The sequence below is a fragment of the Vitis vinifera genome, chromosome 1, assembly GCF_030704535.1.
Source record: "Vitis vinifera cultivar Pinot Noir 40024 chromosome 1, ASM3070453v1".
Lineage (NCBI taxonomy): Eukaryota > Viridiplantae > Streptophyta > Magnoliopsida > Vitales > Vitaceae > Vitis > Vitis vinifera.
The window spans coordinates 23960505-23978433 of NC_081805.1; the positions used below are offsets into that span (position 1 = coordinate 23960505).

Here is a 17929-nt window from a genome sequence, read left to right on the forward strand (position 1 = left end):
AATGATGATTCAAGATCTGGTAGAAGTTAAGCATCAAAAACAGCACAAACTCATACTGATTATACATTTAACAAACCCAGATGCATGGCGATGTTGAACCGTCTATTTTCCTTTTTACATAATTTGCTATAACTCTTACATACCAATACAAAATTTTACTGCTAGCAAATGTTGAATGCAGCAATCAACACAAATTGCAATCACAAAGTTATTTTCTGTCTCCAAGATATGGAATTTCTAGGATGGTGCTTGTACTTTCACCAGCAGGGAAAATCAATATGTTCTCTATACATATGCTTGAAAGCACCCTCAAAGCTGGATATTTGGGGAGGCATTCTCTTGTGAATTATTCTTTGGTAGGAGTAGTTTATTCTTTTCTGTAGCAGGCTTGTTGGAGCTATCAGTTCTGGATGAAGGCACTCTAGGAGGCCTGGAGTTTGTGTCCTGGACTGCATTGGGAGTTGGCTTCCTCCCAAGTTTTGGGGAGCGAGGCCGTGTTGGTGGAGTCTGCAGGAAATTACAGAATAACAACAATGGCAGGCATATAAGCAAGATGACACCAGAATGGAGCAGAAAGAATTACAGATGACTAAGTTAACAAGACAGATGCTGATAATACCTTCTTTATGTGATTACCAGGCAAGTCTGTTTCATGACTAGAACCTGGTTTGAAGGTAATGCTGTGTCTCAGTTTTTTAAGCTCGCTCTCACCTTTCTCCTGCATATCATGAAAAATATGAAGGTTCACCCTTTCCATGGAGTGTATAAATTGCAATGAAGACAACAAACCACTGGATTACTAATAGGTTTAGTTACCTTCTTCATGTGATTACCAAGTGAGTCTGTTTCACGACAAGAACCTGGTTTGAAGGAAATGCTGTGTCTCAGTTTTTTAAGCTCGCTCTCACCTTTCTCCTGCATATCATGAAAAATATGAATGTGGTCACCCTTTTCCATGGAGTGTATAAACTGCAATGAATGAAGACAACAAACCACTGGATTACAAATAGGTTTAGTTACCTTCTTCATGTGATTACCAGGTGAGTCTGTTTCACGACAAGAACCTGGTTTGAAGGTAATGCTGTGTCTCAGTTTTTTAAGATTGCTCTCACCTTTCTCCTGCATTATCATGAAAATATGAATTTCATCTTTCCATGGAGTACAGTACAAACTGTAACAGAGACAACAAACCCCCAGATTACTGATAGGTTTAGTTACCTTCATCATGTGATTACCGGGTGATTCTGTTTCACGGCAAGAATCTGTAGTTGGTATGGCTTTGAAGGTAATACTGCGGCGCAGTTTTTTCAGATCAGTCTCGGGTTTTTCCTGCAAAACATGAGTAGTTATAAACTTTTAATGGGGAAAACCATTATAGGATCTATTTGCATTGGATTGTATGATTTGGTAAGTCTTAACAGCAGAGTACATAATATGAGTCATGGGAGACTGACCTTAGATTTTGTCTGCAGCTGCATTTTCTCTGCCTCCTTGGCATTCTTCTCTTCTAGTTTCTGAAAGAACTGGCATGGCAAGTGATCAAAATATCAGCAAAGTGACATCCTCATAGGCATAAATACTGATAAATAGGAATGGTTGAATCTGGGTCTTGCCTCTTTGCGTTTTGCTACTCTTTCTTCACTCCTGAATCTAAACGGAGAAGATATAATAGGAGACCTTGATTTGCTTCCGCATGCAACTGAAGGTTGTGGTCGCCTGCTAGACACAGTTGTCAACAAGAAATTATGGAAGTGTGCACAGTTTTCATCATTTTCCAGGAAAAGAAGAACTCCGAAACAATTAGGGGAAGTTGCTCTATTTTGAAGGTGTTGGATATCAATCTTCTTGTGCTGCAAATGGAGTAGTGGGAGAATTTTATAGGACCATTTCCTGGAATATTTTCCTAGTACCAAACATATCCTTCTAATTTTTATGGAGTGTTTAAAATACTAATGCACCTGACCAAGTTGCATTAGGTTTGCCTCTTGCTCAAGTCTAACCCAAATTAATAGACATTCAACTCTAACCCAACCCGATTCCTAACCTAAGATGCTCAACTCACTCAAGCCCAACCCATTCCCATCTTTTAACATAGGGAATTAAGTTCGGGTTTGATTGTGTTAGGACTTGGGTTGAAAGCATTATATTGATTAACATTTAAATAGTAAAACACATCATTTTGAGACAATAATAAATAAAACCTAAATATCTTTTCAGAAAAATAAAATAATACATAATATAATTTAATTTTTGATATTTTTTTAAAATATTTGAAATGATATAAATAATATATTGGTATTTTTTTTTTTTTTGATAACCGTGGATGTTCGGGTCAGCTTACGCGCACTTCGACTAATCCCACGGGGCCCTGAAGTTAACGATCGAGTAAACCTCCAGTGGCCCTGAGGGGACTCAAACTGGTGACCATTGGGAAGCAAACCCAAGGCCAGACCAGGCTCAGGTTTCCCAAACCAAGAGCCTAAGACCCATCTGAATTGAGTTTAGATTGAGAAAACTCAATCTAATCCAACAATTAAAAATATTTGTTCAAACTCTCTCAAACATAATATTGGATTAACGTTAGGTATGACCAACCTAGCCAAGTTGCACCTATATGCACCAATGACTATGAAAAAACCCTATACTAAGGGAACAGAGCACACATTTATAACCGTTAGCAACTTAGCATAACCATTGGAAGTCTGATGGAGAAAAAATTTACCCAATGGGGCAAACCTAAAGAATCAGATAGGACACCCCCCTCAGCATCCCCACAAGTAATTTGAGGACGAAAATAGTGAAGAGAATGTTATCTTTGTACTCTATAATTTAGTGAAACATGAACAATCTGTTGGAACTGAAGTAGTTTGAAGTTTCTTACTCTGCCAAGAGTGACTGCCATTTCCCTTCAGCTGTTCTGTTCCCAGAAACTGACTGATCAAGTAGAGTTCTGGTCCTGTAAATAATACAGCTGACTATTTTAAGTGAAAGGAGCAAAATATTAGAAATTCTAACCATAAAAAAATCAATAATTGTGAGCCAATTTTTGTGGGCTTCTATAAAGCCAAACACCTTCTATTTTCTGACTGAGGGGTTGTTGCTGAAGTATGCTTTGATATCCCACTCATGGATGCCTGCAGTTTGCATATGAAGCTCATGTTAGGTTTGCAGTGCAGTACATACATTTCCTAATAAAATACTAGTATATGTATGCAAGAGTATAAGTGGAATGGGGAGCAATTACCCTAATTGTTGTTCGTCTGGGAGTTGAGCTCTCTTCGGTTATTTTGGCAGCAATTGCATTAATTCTTGAATTTCTATTCTTTTGAAGAACAGGAGACGCCTTTTTGCTGGTTTCACCAGCAAGAGAGGCAAAGTTAATCGACATGTGAAGTGATTTTGGAGTAAACCTCTTCTTGTTCAGAGCATCTGGTGCAGGCTTCTTGGTGCTTGGACTGGCATTGTTTTCTTTTCTGACATGAGCCAAGGATGTTACTTTTGCAGGAGAAGCTCCAAGCTTGGATGCTCGGCCTTGAGTCGATGACTTAGAGGAAGATTTGGCTAGCTTCTTGTTACTCCTCAAAGCCAGATTCTTCTCCTCATCAGCAACCTCCTGCAGTATTAGTAACAGGCAGCAGCCAAATGAAACAGAGATAACACATTGCAAGCAAGAAAACATGGAATATTTCAACACATTTACCTTAAGGGGCATCCTCTCTTCTTCAACATTTTCAATCTGGTCTGAAAATTCAGTTTGAGCACGAGGACTCTCCTCTATAACAGTTTGTACTGTCACTGGTTCTGCTTCCTCTACTTCCTCTACTTTTACCTCTTCCAATTCAATCTTTTCCACACAATCAACAACTAGCTGAGTATTGGGGGCCTCCTCTTGTCCCTCTGGTTCATCAATAATCATGGGGCTATTCTCTTTCAAAGTGTCCAATTCATCTGAGGAGCTATTGTGGATCTCATCCACAACTGTATTAGTATTAAGGGCTTCTTGTCCCTCTGATTCATCAATTATCATGTGACTGTTCTCTTTCACAGTGTCCAAATCATCTGAGGAGGTATTGTGAATCTCATCTAAAGCTTCTGGTTCCGGAAAATCATTAGCGGCTGCTTCTGCTTCGGCTGCTTTCTTGGCAGCTATTCTCTTGTAATGGGCTTCAAAATATGCTTTTTTCTGGGCAACAGAACCAGGCTTGGAAAATTTTTCAGCTTCTTCTAAGTAGCGGTTCTGAGAGAAAGATGACCATTTCTCCCATGCCAATGATTCAGACATGAATCTCCCAAATGAGATCGAATCTCCTAGGGCACGGATGGCATCTCCCTATAATTAAATTCAGTATTATTATGATCAGTTTCAGGCTAAACACAGAGTTGTAAAGAAAGTCCCAATAATTGTTTGGTTCAGAAGAGAAAATTTTGACAGATACTCATTACAAGGCATATATCATAGTAAAGAAAAATGAAAAGATTCATTCAAGATGATGAAAGGAGAGCTAGGAAAAAAAAAAGAAAGAATGAATGCCCAAAAGAATGGACATGATCTGGAATCCAAACACCCGGAAATTTCTGTTTGGTTCTTGGGAAGAGTGAAACAGAAAAGGAAAGAAAATGCTTGAACACAGAAGGTTTCCTCTCTGAAGCATTTTCTTACCATTTCCTACTCTCCAAAATAAACTAAGGGTTACTCAAGAACCCAAAACACTAATAATGCTAATAATAAAAGAATCGTAAGAGGGCAAAACAATTAACTAAAATCTAAACTCATCAAGAGAAAATCAGAATTGAAAGATCACAAAAGGAAAATTTCCAAATTTTGCTTTTCCAAGCATACCCAACGGAGGGTTGATCAAGAACCCGAACTGAGGGCAAGTCAAGAACCCAAAACAGATCAATCAGAGGGCAAAAACACATCAATAAAAACGGAAATGAAAGATTGGCAATGGGAAAATTTTGAAATCTAGCTTCTTCAGACATACCATTCTAGGATCACTGGAACTGTCAGAAAATGATCTTCTGAGACAAGCAGATTCACCCATTTTCTGTGCACTTTCCACCACTGAGAAAATCCCTCAAAAACCCCGCTCTGATCTCTGAGTCTCTCCCTTGAAAACCTTGAAAGAGAACACTATTCACCTTCAAATTTGAATCAAAAGCTGTGTGAAGAAAAAGTTCAACTTTTGAGGGAGCCTTTGAGGTTTCTTTTATCTCTGGACACACAACGGCTTCTCTTGTCCCCCAACGGTCTAATGCGAATATTCCTAGTTTTAAAAAAAAACTAATTTTCCAAATTTTCTTTTCTTAATTATCATTATTTTATAAGCGGGGAACCTGAGGTGCTTTCAACGGCTATTTTTCATTTATTTTGTTGCCTTGTTTGGAAATTTAAATTTTTAGGGTATTGATTAATGCAATATTTCAAAAATAGTTAATACATTTTCAATTATTTATTAATATTTTCTATAAAAAAATAATTTAAAACGCTTTAAAATTATTTTAAAAAACAATCTATTTTTATAACAAATTCTAAACAAAATTGTTTTCAGTTCAAAATTTGTTAAATTTACTTTTTAAGTTATTTTAAAGAATGAAAAACTATTTAAAATACAATTCCAAACATATTCAGAAAGACTTGGTGTAATATCTAAAAATTTTATGTATAAACAAGTTATATCGGTTTTTAGCCTCATTGTATTTATAAATATTTGGATAAAATTTTTTATTTTCCTTCTAGGTTATGTTTGGTTTATGAAAAATTTGAGTGAAAATGTAATGGAAAAAAATAAAGAGGAAAAATGGAAAAAAAAAAAATAGAGAAGGGAGGAAAAGTATATAGATATTATTTTTCATAAGACAATCAAACATAAGAAAATTATTTTCCTTAACATTTTTTTTTTAGTATTTTCCAAAACCAAACATAACATTAATTTATTTATTTTTGATCCTATTCTCTCTCTTTTCTTCTACTCACTTTTCTTAAAATTTAGATAAAATTTTGAAGTTAGTTTGCATTTTTTATTTTATATAATTTAGAAAAAAAAAATATAAAAGCCTAATTCTAATAAAAACTAAACTCACAATAGAATTAAGATTTCAAATCCTAAGTTGGGCTAAACTAAAATATTAATAATTCTAATATATTAAAGAAACGCAATCTTGCTTTAATCAGGATTCCTATATTGCCTCCATTAAACAAAACTTTTCAAATTTTATCATACCTATCATCTTCTTCAACTTCAGCAATGTTTTCATCTTGATTGACTTGTAAAATTTTGCAACATGATTTTCAGAAAAATAAAAGTTAAGCATAATTTTCTTATTTTTCACTAACTCTTGAATATAGACAAATTTGATGTTAATGTGTTTTTTTTTTTTTTTTTTTAACGAAAAAACGGGATTCTTGGTTAATATGATTGGTGATTTATTAGCACAACAAATCTTTGTGGGAACTTCTTGAATGTGTTTTAAGTTAAAAAGCATTTGACGCAACCATATTTCTTGAGTAGCACTACCAATACCTATCATACACTTAGCTTCTACTACTGATAGAACAACTACATATTAATTCTTTAATGACTATGAAAAACTCTCAAAGCAAAGATTAAATGCATAGTCCAAAGTGTTTTTTTAAATTCTCCACATCACTTGCCCAATCAAATACCTTGTTATTTTATGCATAAAAAATACCATCACTTGACATATTTTTAATGTATTATAGAATACGCTTTTGCTTCTTTATAAGTGAGATTGGTGTAGAGACTCCATGAATTTGCTTACAATTTCAACTCCAAATACAATATCTAGTTTTGTAAAAGTCAAATACCACAAACTCCCAATCATTCTTCTAAAATTTGTAGGATCAATCAACTCACTTGAGTTATCTTTTCCTAATTTCAATATTTTTCAATTAGAGTTAGAATAGAATTACATGATTCTATCTTGAATTTTTAAGTATATTACTTGTATACTTCTAAAAAATAAAGATACATTTATCTACTTGAATGACTTCTATCCAAAAAAAATAAGGCATCAATTAATCTCATATATTTCATCTCAAATTAACCAATCATTACTTTTGTTTTTGTTTTTTTTTTATTTAAATTTTACAATTATCTTCAGATTATTACTAATGATAATTAAATCATCTGTATATAAACACACAATAAGAATGCCACCTTGGAAATTAGATTTGATATATAAAGGGTGTTCATAAAGACATCTTTGAAATTTATTCTTAATGACATATGTATCAATATGTGTGTATTATGCTCTTACTATATGCTTCAATCAATATAAGGTCTTTCTTGCTTATGAGCCTTTTCTTCTTCCCCATTTATAACATATCCTTAAGGTTGTTCAACATAAACCTCTTCTTTTAGTTCACCATTCAAGAAAGTTGATTTTACATCAATTTGAAAAAAATTCCATTTGTTTTATGCAACAAGAGTGATAATAATATAAACAATGTTAAATTTAATAATAAATGTAAATTCTTGAAAATAATCAATATTGACTTGTAGTGATCGACTTCGCCACTTGTCTTGCACTTGGTATTTTAGCTCATAAAAAATCACATCACGACTGAAAATAACATTTTTGGTTTGTGGATTGTACAAGTTATAGCCTTTTGACACTTGACTATAACTAATAAAAATACACTTTTCTTATTTATGATTATCAAGTTTTTTTGCGATGCATCAAACACATGAGCATATGTTATGCAATAAAACACCCTTAGATAACCAATGTTAGACTTCCTATGACTCTAAACTTCTATGAGGTCTTTTCATAAACACTTTTAGTGGGACACCTATTTAATAAAGGAACTACACAAGAAATTGCTTTGAGCCAAAAGACTTTGGGCAATTGTTTAAGTGCACTTTGTTTTTACTCATGAGCTTTAAACAAATTGAAATTTTTGTACGCACTTGCTTTTGCTTCAAGCTTTCCAACTAAAATTAATAAAAGTGATAAAATATCTATGATCTCTATTTAGGGGAACATATATATGAATGAATCAACTTGAGAGGCTTCCTAGCTCTCCATGATTTTCGTGTAGAAAATGAGCTCTATGTTTTTTCCCCTTAAAACACATGTTTAACAAACCTCATTTGAAGAATTAATTAAAGGCAACCCAAAAACTCATCTTCTTAGCAGAAAGAAATTTTAGACTTCTAAAATTAAAATGTCCAAAATGTGAGTGCTATCACCAATTTTTATCATCAATTATAAAGTTAAAGTATGGTAAAATTTCAAAATTAATATTTAATAGAAATAAACGATTTTGTGTCATATTTACCTTTACTATTAGTCATTTTTTATCATCATTGATAGTACAGACACCCTTATAGATTTGCATATCACAACCTTCTTCTAAAAGTTGTCCTATACTTAATAGATTTTAATGAAAACTTGGACCATATAACATATTGGAGATAAAACTTTTGGATCTATCCTTCAATTTAATGGAAATCCTACCTCTACCCTTAACACGTTTACGAGAAGAAATATAACACGTCAATTATGTCATATAGGCTTTATAAAATCTAAAGATGTCAAGCTTATTATGGAGGGAAATTCAAAATTTGATGGTGAGTGATACACAACTTTATTTACCCTTAATGTTATTTTAGATGTTGTAATTGGTTAGGAAATGAGAATTACAAAAAAATAGGACTTTAAGTCATGATAAAAAAAAAAATGAAACAAATTGTCATGATCTTATGAAATCATGAGACTGATGGCTACAAATTAAACTTATGCGGTATTTTGCTACAATTTCCTAAGTGATTGTGACTATAGGTTTTTTTTTTTTTTTTTTGTCATTATCATAAAAAAAATATAACCAAAATAGGAATATTTTGTTACTTCACACTAGACTTGGTCACTACTCCATAAAAATATGTGACCACAACAAATTCTCGCAATCTTATGAAATCATAAAGTCGAGGTATACAAAATTAAGCACATACATAGGTATTTTGCCATAGTATCCTAAGTGATTGTGACCATATGATTCCATTTTTTGTCATTGTCATAAAAACTATATCATAAGAGGAATATTTTATTGTTTCACATTAAACTTAGTCACTTCTCTGTAAAAGCATAGTTGATTAACCATTTACACTGTTAGAATAAGCAACCATGACCATTTGTCCACTTATAATCATGATCATGTGAGTATTTATACACTTGTAGTCATGGTTAGAGTAGAAAGTGTACTAGTTGTCTACTCTAGGTCATATACAAGTTAATAAACATGATGGATTGTTAAAAATGGTATGCTCAATCACTTAACCACTAAATGTTACCTTATCATCATGGTCATAGTCACTACTAGTGATGACATTTTCATGGGTTATTTGGTTCACCTAGCCCAACTTGACCCCTATGAAGACAAGTATGGAAATATGATAACGGGGGATGAGATGAGTTTGGGAAACTTGAATTGAGTTCAGATCAAGTTTGGGCTTTGTACCTACCTACTTACCCACCTTTTCCTCTAAATATATAATTACCAAATTATCCTTTATATATTAGAAAATTTGTAAAAACTCCCTCATATAAATCTTGTTTCTCTAAACATTCACCCAAACCTTAGATCTCAATAGCTCTTTTCTACACATAGGTCCTTTTCCATATTTGCTTCTCCTATTCATTTTGCCTCAAAACCATACCACAAACTATAATAACACGATAGTAGAGACTTAAGAAAGTTTTTGTATTTTCTATTCAATTTAGTTAGATGATTACTACTAACCCTAAAAATCTCTCTAGTTTCTAATTTATTTTTCTTTGTTTTCCTATTATTCCTTTTTTTTTTAATTGAATTCTTTTTTTCATTGTTTCTTTACTAATTTTATTTATGTTTAGAAGGGGGTAAGAAAAGAGATTGGTTGTTTGTTTCTTCTTAGGCATGGTTCTTAATAACTTTTGTTATCTAAGTAGTGGAGAAATCAAATTAAGACCTCTAATTTAAATTAATTAGATTGGTGCACCAAATTGTGGATGATAGATCAAATAATGGTAAAAGTTCTTACAAATTCAATTAGTTTTTTCCTCTTCTATTTGTTATTCTTTGTCTAGAATTGGTTTATACAGTTGTTTTTCTCACTAATAAGAGCCAAATAATGGTAAAAGTTTTTATGAATTCAATTAGTTTTTTTTCCACTTTTGCTTTTTATTCTTTGGCTAGAATTGGTTTATACAGTTGTTTTTCTCACTTATAAGAGTCAAATAATGGTAAAAGTTTTTATGAATTGAATTAGTTTTTTTCCTCTTCTGTTCTTTATTCATTAGCTCTAATTGGTCTATCAATCAAGTTAATGAGAATTAAGCAAATTTCTAATACCTAAGCTCATGGTATCATAACCTCTTTCTTGATATTCTTCTAAAATTTATTCACATGTTCTTGCCATTTTTTCTTAGCCTTCTATTGATACTTGTTTTTTCCCTTTAGATTTATCCCATCATGTTTAAAATATTAGAAAATACCCCTTTTGAAACTTGTTTAAACCATATTTTTGCCACCAACTTTGATAATTTTGCCCTTCATATTACAATTAAAAAACTAAATGAAAATAATTTTTTGGAATCACTAGGATCATTTTTACGAGAATTAAGAATGTGAAAATTCCTTAATCATGTCTTGTTTGATTATCTAAATCTATGGGGAGAGGCTGTTCTTACATCCTCTTATTTGATTATCTAAACGCCAACAAAGGTCTTTAAGTTCAAAAGTCTTCTTAATAGTCTCTCAAAACTTTATCTTCACACAAAAATTTCCACATATCTTCCTCTTAAATTCTTCGATTGCGTAGATTCATAAATAAAATAGGTGTAAGCATGATCTCCATGCACTAGACTATGTCTTTATTAGTTATTCACCTACCTAAAAAGTTTATAAATGCTATGGACCAATTTATAAAGAAATCTTTGTTAGCATGGGTGTCACATAATCATACTTCATCGAGACCAAAAACTCTGGTTAGGGAGAATCATAATGAGGACGGTTATCTTTATGAGCCTACTTCACCAATTTATTGGCTTGATGAACCTAACTTTAGAGCTTACTTTGCCTTTGACCTAATTCCTATGGTATCGCATAATGAGAAATCAATCTCAAGAGGAGAACTACTTCTAGAAGAACCTCTAAATGAGTTATGTATCAACTCAAGAAGGCAAAACTTTCAAAATGTTGAAAATTGTTCCCCTCTAATTTTCTAAGAGCCTACACTAAATTAGAGTACTTTGACAGTTGCAAGTACTCCTAATTTTATTTATTTTTTTACCAACTATGAATATATAAAATCTTATATAAACCTTTAAATTTGTTCATTATGTATTTATGTTTATATTACATTTGTTTTTATTAATTATTTATTATTTATGTTTAAAGTATATATAAAAAATTAAAATAAATAAATATAAAAAAAATGAAGAGTAAAGTAATAATATGTAATCAGCATATTAAAAAATAGAATAAAAGGCGGTGTGACTTGAAGGCAACATGAAAAATCACATGGTATGATTGGTTTGGCACATGCAGTTTTAAAAATCATGTGACATGGATGCTTCATCACATGTCAAGATTATAAATATGATTATATAATTTTTCGAAAAGAAAGAAAAAAAGGGTTTTTAGGTAATGTATGATTATATAATTTTCTTAAAAAAGAAAAAAGAAAAAGATTATGTAATTGATGATGACACGTGGAGAGAGATTTTTAAGCCAACACCTATGAGATAGGTGGCAAAATATTAACATCTTGTTTGCTCCTTGGCGTCCTCGTCACACTTGCCTAATATTCATTTACATCTATCGTCTTCTTATATAAATCAGGAAACATCTGGTTTGCTCGGCTGGCGTCCTCGTCATACTACTCTTAACATAAATATATTTATTTATTTACTTATATTTATCGTCTTCATTTATAAGCCTCGTATTTAAATAAATTAGAATTACATTCCAAAGATGGGCTGGAGTGGACGCCTGGACTCCGCGTTTGCTGAAATAGTTCCGGCCGTCATCGCTGACACGCGCCAAAAATACTAATCCCATTAGGCATTCTCACCGTCGGATCATCCAGTCATCCTACAGTAGCCGCCCGATGGTGATATAATTATTGTATTGATTCAGGAAAACAGAACCCTCTTCTGTGTTCCCAAGTCCATCACGCCACCGCGAATTTCAATTCAACCAGTTTCTCTCCTCTTCTTCTTCATTGAATCTTGAAAACCCTAACCCTAATCCTGATTCTAATCTCTATGAACTCAATACATTGAGAAATGCCTACTGTAGCAGTGAAGCTGTACAGCTTCCTTTTCAAATTCACCGTCAAGCATCGACTCCAGAGCCGAATCGGGGCTTCTCCCGATGAGGCTGATCCCTCCGGCGTCACTTCTCGCCCGGAGGATGGTGTCGCCCCCGCCAACCCCACCTTCTCCGATGGCGTCGCCACCAAGGACATCCACGTGGACGATCCTCGCGCCTCCCTCTCTCTCCGCCTTTTCCTCCCCGAGACGGCGCTATCCGGCTCCGATTCTAAATCTAGGGTTAGGGTAAATAGGGATGACAGCTACGGCGGGTATTCGCCGTCGGCTGGTAGGAGTGGGCGAAGGTTGCCGGTGTTGTTGCAGTTTCATGGAGGAGGATTTGTGAGTGGGAGTAACAATTCGGTGGCGAATGATGTGTTCTGTAGGAGGATTGCGAAGCTGTGCGATGTGGTGGTGGTGGCAGTGGGGTATCGGCTGGCGCCGGAGAATCGGTACCCGGCTGCGTTTGAGGATGGGGTGAGGGCGTTGCATTGGGTGGGGAAGCAGGCGAATTTGGCGGATTGGAGCAGATCGCAGTGGAAGGTGGGTAGGGATACTATGAATGATAACTTTGGAGCTTCCATGGTTGAGCCTTGGTTGGCGGCTCATGGCGATCCTTCCAGGTATTGCATTTGATTCACTCATTCATTTTACGAACATGATTGAACTTTGAATAGATTTTTCAATTTGCTTCTTGATATATTCAGTGACATTACACACAATTTTAACCGAAATTTGCATCTCTTCATAGAAGCGCTTCATACTTTATTTTCTTGAACTCACTAGTCATGATAATATTGAGGTACGCTAGCATCTTCACAGATTGTGTGGAAAATAATTCTGGCTAAATTATCAATCTAAATATTGAAAAATATCATGGCCAAAATGGTCAATAGAATCTGCTAATCTATTCCCATTTCAGGAAAATATTTTTCTTATCTATGATTTTAGTATAGAAAATATGATAGAAAATCAAATTAAAATGATCTATTTTCAAGCCATTGAATCTTTACGGAGAAGAATTAAAATAAGCGAAATGTGTTTGAAGTAACATATATAAATAAATTATTGACTTTAAATCTATTTTTTATTTTCCTTTGTTTTCCTTTCTTCATACTTTTCCTCTCTATTTTCTTTCTTTCGATTTTTCTCTCAAATTTTCCGGGAACCAATCATAGCCTTAGCTTTCTTGGACATATGCCCATGGTCTATAATATCACATGTCAGCTAATAACTTGAATATGGTACATTAAGGTGGTATTGTTACTAGAACCTTTTGAAACTCTATTAGACATGTAACTGACTATTTTGGAATTTTCTTGCACTATCCATGTCTTGAACTGTCAACTCAGTTCCTTCTCTCAGGGATTCACATACTGCAATATGGGAAATGCATTACCTGTAAATTTTTCTCTTTCCATGCACTCATACATCTGTCATACCTCAGCTCTGGTCTTTCTTAAATTGGGCCCCAAACTTGGGTTAGGGATTTCAAGTTTTCGTGCTTGAGTATAAAACTGCTACAATTTGATTCCCATAATTCTGTCCAGCAAATAATTGGATTCCATGAAAAGAATGGAAGTGGGAAGGAATGTAAATTCAGGGCTTAATTCCATGACCACTGTTACTTCGATCTATCAGCACCACTGCCTTGACTACACCATCACAAAAACCACTATAGGTGAAAAGTTTCAAAAAATTTACTAGAACTGAACTCTTTCCTGATTGGTCACAATGAAACTGAACACTCCTCAGAATACCAGATTTCCTAACAGGCATTTTTGGCAACTATGTTCATCAACTTCATTCTCTATTTTTATTTTTCTTAAAAAAAAATAAGAAAACAATGTGCATGCTTTAGGTATCTTCCCCCTTTTTTTATGTGCTAGAGAACCATCGCAATTTGATTGATGTGTAAAATTTCTTTGGTATTTTTCAATTTGGTCATGCCAAACAAATGATTGTGAATCAGTGGGGTCAACAATTCTCTGTACTCCATAAGCTATTGTTATAATTTCTTTGGTATTTGTCAATATAGCCATGCCAAACAAATGATTGTAAGTCAGTGGGGTCAACCATTCTCTGTATTCCATAAGCTATCTTTGTACTCATTATGCTTTGTTCTGTAAGCTATCTTTATACTCATTGTACTTTGTTATTTTGTTTTACGTGTAACAATGCATCTTGAAGATCACTAACCCAGCCTGCTATTGAAACAGGTGTGTTCTCCTTGGGGTGAGCTGTGGTGCAAATATTGCAGACTATGTGGCTCGGAGGTCTGTAGAGGCAGGCAAGCTTTTAGACCCTGTTAAGGTGGTGGCCCAAATTCTGATGTACCCTTTTTTCATTGGAAGTATCCCCACAAAATCAGAGATTAAACTGGCTAACTCTTACTTCTATGACAAAGCTATGTGCTTGCTTGCATGGAAACTCTTCCTACCTGAGGAAGAAGTGAACCTAGACCACCCAGCTGCCAACCCTCTGATTCCTGGGAGGGGACCACCCTTGAAGTGCATGCCTCCAACACTGACAGTTGTGGCAGAGCATGACTGGATGCGAGACCGAGCCATTGCTTATTCAGAGGAGCTCCGGAAAGTTAATGTGGATGCGCCCCTTCTTGATTACAAGGATGCTGTGCATGAGTTTGCTACCCTTGATGTGCTCCTCAAGACACCACAGGCCCAAGCCTGTGCTGAGGACATTGCCATATGGGTCAAGAAGTATATTTCACTCAGAGGCCATGAGTTTTCTTATTGACTATGCTGACAAAAAGGGGAATAAGAGTATTCGTAGAAGGAAAGGAATATGGTTAAACACCTATAGGAGCGGTTAGCTGATGTAAGTAGAGCTTTGCATAGTATCCCTTTCAGTGGGCTGAATTTTAAAATGAGAGAGTAGTTTACTTGTTTATATCAAAAGCTTGTAGTGTATAGCATCAGGCTGTTCAATTTTCTTTGGTTTTCTCTTGTCATTACTGTAAAGATAAGCAATTTCTTTTTATGAGGGTGCAATTATTATGATCTGTGTGAACGTTCATTTATTCTTTTATTCATGTTCTTTATGTCCATGTTGAAGGAGTATACTTCTACGAACAGTTTGTAATCCCTCTGTACCCTGATTCTCCATGGCAGAACATACATAATGTTATCTAGATGTCAGTAACCCTATATTGGCTGCTCTGTGCACTATGTACATGGATTTGTATGTTGATGCACTGTGCACCTATATCAACAGCTTCTGAATACCATGGAAAACCACACTTACTACATTGTAAGGACAAAATTGCCTTCCCTTAGAACCCAACAGGTCACACAAGAAACAATGTCGTTTCATGTCCTGGTGTGCCCAGGTGAAAGGAAACAAAAACAAAGCAAAACAAGAGATGCTTACTGTAATTCAGAAAATGACAGTCATGTATAGTTAAAAGTAGTGTCCTAAGCTGAAGGGAACATGAGAAATGTTATTAAATTCTGAAATAAGTAGTGTCCTAAGCTGAAGGGAACATGAGAAATGTTATTAAATTCTGAAATCTTAGGGATTCCACGAAGATGGCAAGGCATATCTGTGATTGCTCTATGCCCAACATTGCTCTTGTAGCAAGAGAACTTTCAACCCATTTCTTTTTGCCTCCTTTGCTAAGATATATATATATATATATATATATATATTTTAAATTAATATTTCGGTCTTGGAATCTTCACCTGAACAAGATAAATCTCCTTGCAGAGTCAATGGGTGTCCTTCATTGCATGTACTTTGATACAACTGAAAATCAGATGGCTCATGACCTCTATCTGCCAACTGAGTTCCACAATGGTGAGAGGAGAAATGAGGCGAGTGCTCTTAGTCTCAGTTTATCGGCCATGGCTGGCTGTCCCTTCCCTTGCCTTGCCACATTGATGGACATTTCTTCCACCTGGTTCATTCCCTTCTCAGATGCAACTAGAAACCATAAGAGGCTAAAGCGGGGACTAGGCACTGATCAATCCATCAGGAGTAATAGCTATAGCAGTCTTTATGATGATGGTTGCAATGGGAGAACAAATAGCTTGAATAGCCTGCTGGGACTCCAGTATCAGGATCATATATGGGGCAATGCTCAGAGGTACCTTGCAGTTGAGGCAATAGCAGTAGATGCTGCAGCCATGTTGGGGGGTGGGGTGGATGCAGTCCTGAAAGAAGGGAGCGATGATGGGATGAAACTAGTCCATCAGCTCATCACCTGTGCCAAGGTTGTGGCCTTCCGAGACAAATCACATGCCTCTGCATTACTATCTGAGCTTCGGGCTAATGCCCTTGTCTTTGGAACATCATTTCAGCGAGTTGCTTCCTGCTTTGTCCAAGGACTCTCAGACCGTCTCTCTCTGATTCAGTCACTTGGGGCAGTTGGAGTTGGGGGCTGCACAGTAAAAACAATGGATATTACCCCAGAAAAGGAAGAGGCCTTCCGCCTTTTCTTTGAGATTTGTCCGCAAATTCAATTCGGTCACTTGGCAGCCAATGCATCAATATTGGAAGCCTTTGAGGGAGAGAGTTCAGTCCATGTTGTGGATTTGGGCATGAACCTAGGTTCACCCCAGGGCCAGCAATGGCGCAGCCTAATGCACAGCCTAGCCAACCGGGCAGGCAAGCCACCTAGCAGCCTCCAAATAACTGGTGTTGGAACCGCTGCTGAATGCCTCAAAGACATCATTGATGAGCTAGAGGTCTATGCAGAAAGCTTGGGAATGAACTTCCAATTCTCAATGGTGGAAAGCAACTTAGAGAACCTTCAACCTGAAGATATCAATCTCCTTGAAGGGGAGGCTGTTGTTGTCAATAGCATCCTTCAGTTGCATTGTGTAGTGAAAGAAAGCCGAGGGGCCTTAAATTCGGTTCTACAGAAAATACGCGAGCTATCACCAAAGGCTGTGGTTCTAGTTGAGCAGGACGCAAGCCACAATGGGCCCTTCTTTCTGGGGAGGTTCATGGAGGCGTTGCATTATTATTCAGCTATCTTTGATTCACTAGATGCAATGCTGCCTAAGTATGACACGAGGAGAGCCAAGATGGAGCAGTTCTATTTTGCAGAGGAGATTAAGAACATAATAAGCTGTGAGGGGTCAGCTAGAGTGGAAAGGCACCAAAGGCTTGACCAGTGGCGCAGAAGGATGAGCCGTGCCGGGTTTCAATCATCGCCTATGAAGATGATAACAGAGGCCAAGCAGTGGCTAGAGAAGGTTAAGCTTTGTGACGGTTACACCATTGTGGACGAGAAGGGGTGCTTGGTTCTTGGATGGAAGTCTAAGCCCATCATTGCAGCTTCTTGCTGGAAATGCTCCTAAATCAGATCACGAGCTTGCCCAAATAAAGCTGATCATTAGACCATTGCAGCTTCACTGTCACAAAAACTAGTGTGATCCATGGAGAATAAGAAAACCGAAGTGTCTATAAGGTCAGACTTCTGAAATAAAGAGAAAAGAGTATGGTGGGCATGTTGAGCTCAAGGATCCTTGTTTCAATAATTCTCAAGAACATGTAGTGAAGCAATCAGTGCTATTGTAAAAATTGCCAACATATAAATCTAAGCTTTTGAGCTAAATAATAGTTACAAGCTTCAATCTCATCC

At 35.6% G+C, this 17929-nt stretch overlaps 3 protein-coding genes across 4 annotated transcripts; 2 read left to right on the forward strand and 1 right to left on the reverse strand.

The window, feature by feature from the left end:
• Positions 1-33: 33 nt before the first annotated feature.
• On the reverse strand, positions 34-5246 carry LOC100251196 (protein WVD2-like 7). Of its 2 annotated transcripts, none has more exons than XM_010656738.3 (12): positions 4986-5246; positions 3701-4330; positions 3245-3613; positions 3073-3134; positions 2882-2956; positions 1614-1716; positions 1455-1523; positions 1219-1329; positions 1021-1119; positions 817-915; positions 620-718; positions 34-507 (listed from the first exon to the last, which is right to left on the reverse strand). In XM_010656738.3, the coding sequence occupies exons 1-12, from the start codon at positions 5043-5045 to the stop codon at positions 310-312; spliced, it is 1974 nt and encodes a 657-aa protein (XP_010655040.1). In that variant the 5' UTR covers positions 5046-5246; the 3' UTR covers positions 34-309. The 2 variants fall into 2 exon arrangements, with proteins under 2 accessions (XP_010655040.1, XP_010655033.1); XM_010656731.3 differs by having other exon boundaries at positions 1614-1719.
• A 6625-nt stretch (positions 5247-11871) lies between these two features.
• Positions 11872-15343, forward strand: LOC100251099 (probable carboxylesterase 11). The gene is made up of 2 exons (XM_002272295.4): positions 11872-12944; positions 14541-15343. Exons 1-2 carry the CDS (start codon positions 12295-12297, stop codon positions 15076-15078), a joined length of 1188 nt encoding a protein of 395 aa, XP_002272331.1. The 5' UTR covers positions 11872-12294; the 3' UTR covers positions 15079-15343.
• Positions 15344-15827: 484 nt separating this feature from the next.
• On the forward strand, positions 15828-17926 carry LOC100256348 (GRAS family protein RAD1). Its single transcript, XM_002267502.4, has one exon. The coding sequence runs from the start codon at positions 15870-15872 to the stop codon at positions 17643-17645; it is 1776 nt and encodes a 591-aa protein (XP_002267538.2). The 5' UTR covers positions 15828-15869; the 3' UTR covers positions 17646-17926.
• Positions 17927-17929: the final 3 nt, after the last annotated feature.

Coding starts and splice junctions, on each gene's coding strand:
- LOC100251196 (XM_010656731.3), bottom strand. CDS start 5,045: ATGGGTGAATCTGCTTGTCTCAGAAGATCATTTTCTGACAGTTCCAGT. Junction 1,720..2,881: donor TGGCAGTCACTCTTGGCAGA/GTAAGAAACTTC, acceptor AACTGTGTCTAG/CAGGCGACCACAACCTTCAG. Junction 719..816: donor TTGGTAATCACATGAAGAAG/GTAACTAAACCT, acceptor CATGATATGCAG/GAGAAAGGTGAGAGCGAGCT.
- LOC100251099 (XM_002272295.4), top strand. CDS start 12,295: ATGCCTACTGTAGCAGTGAAGCTGTACAGCTTCCTTTTCAAATTCACC. Junction 12,945..14,540: donor GCTCATGGCGATCCTTCCAG/GTATTGCATTTG, acceptor CTATTGAAACAG/GTGTGTTCTCCTTGGGGTGA.
- LOC100256348 (XM_002267502.4), top strand. CDS start 15,870: ATGGCAAGGCATATCTGTGATTGCTCTATGCCCAACATTGCTCTTGTA.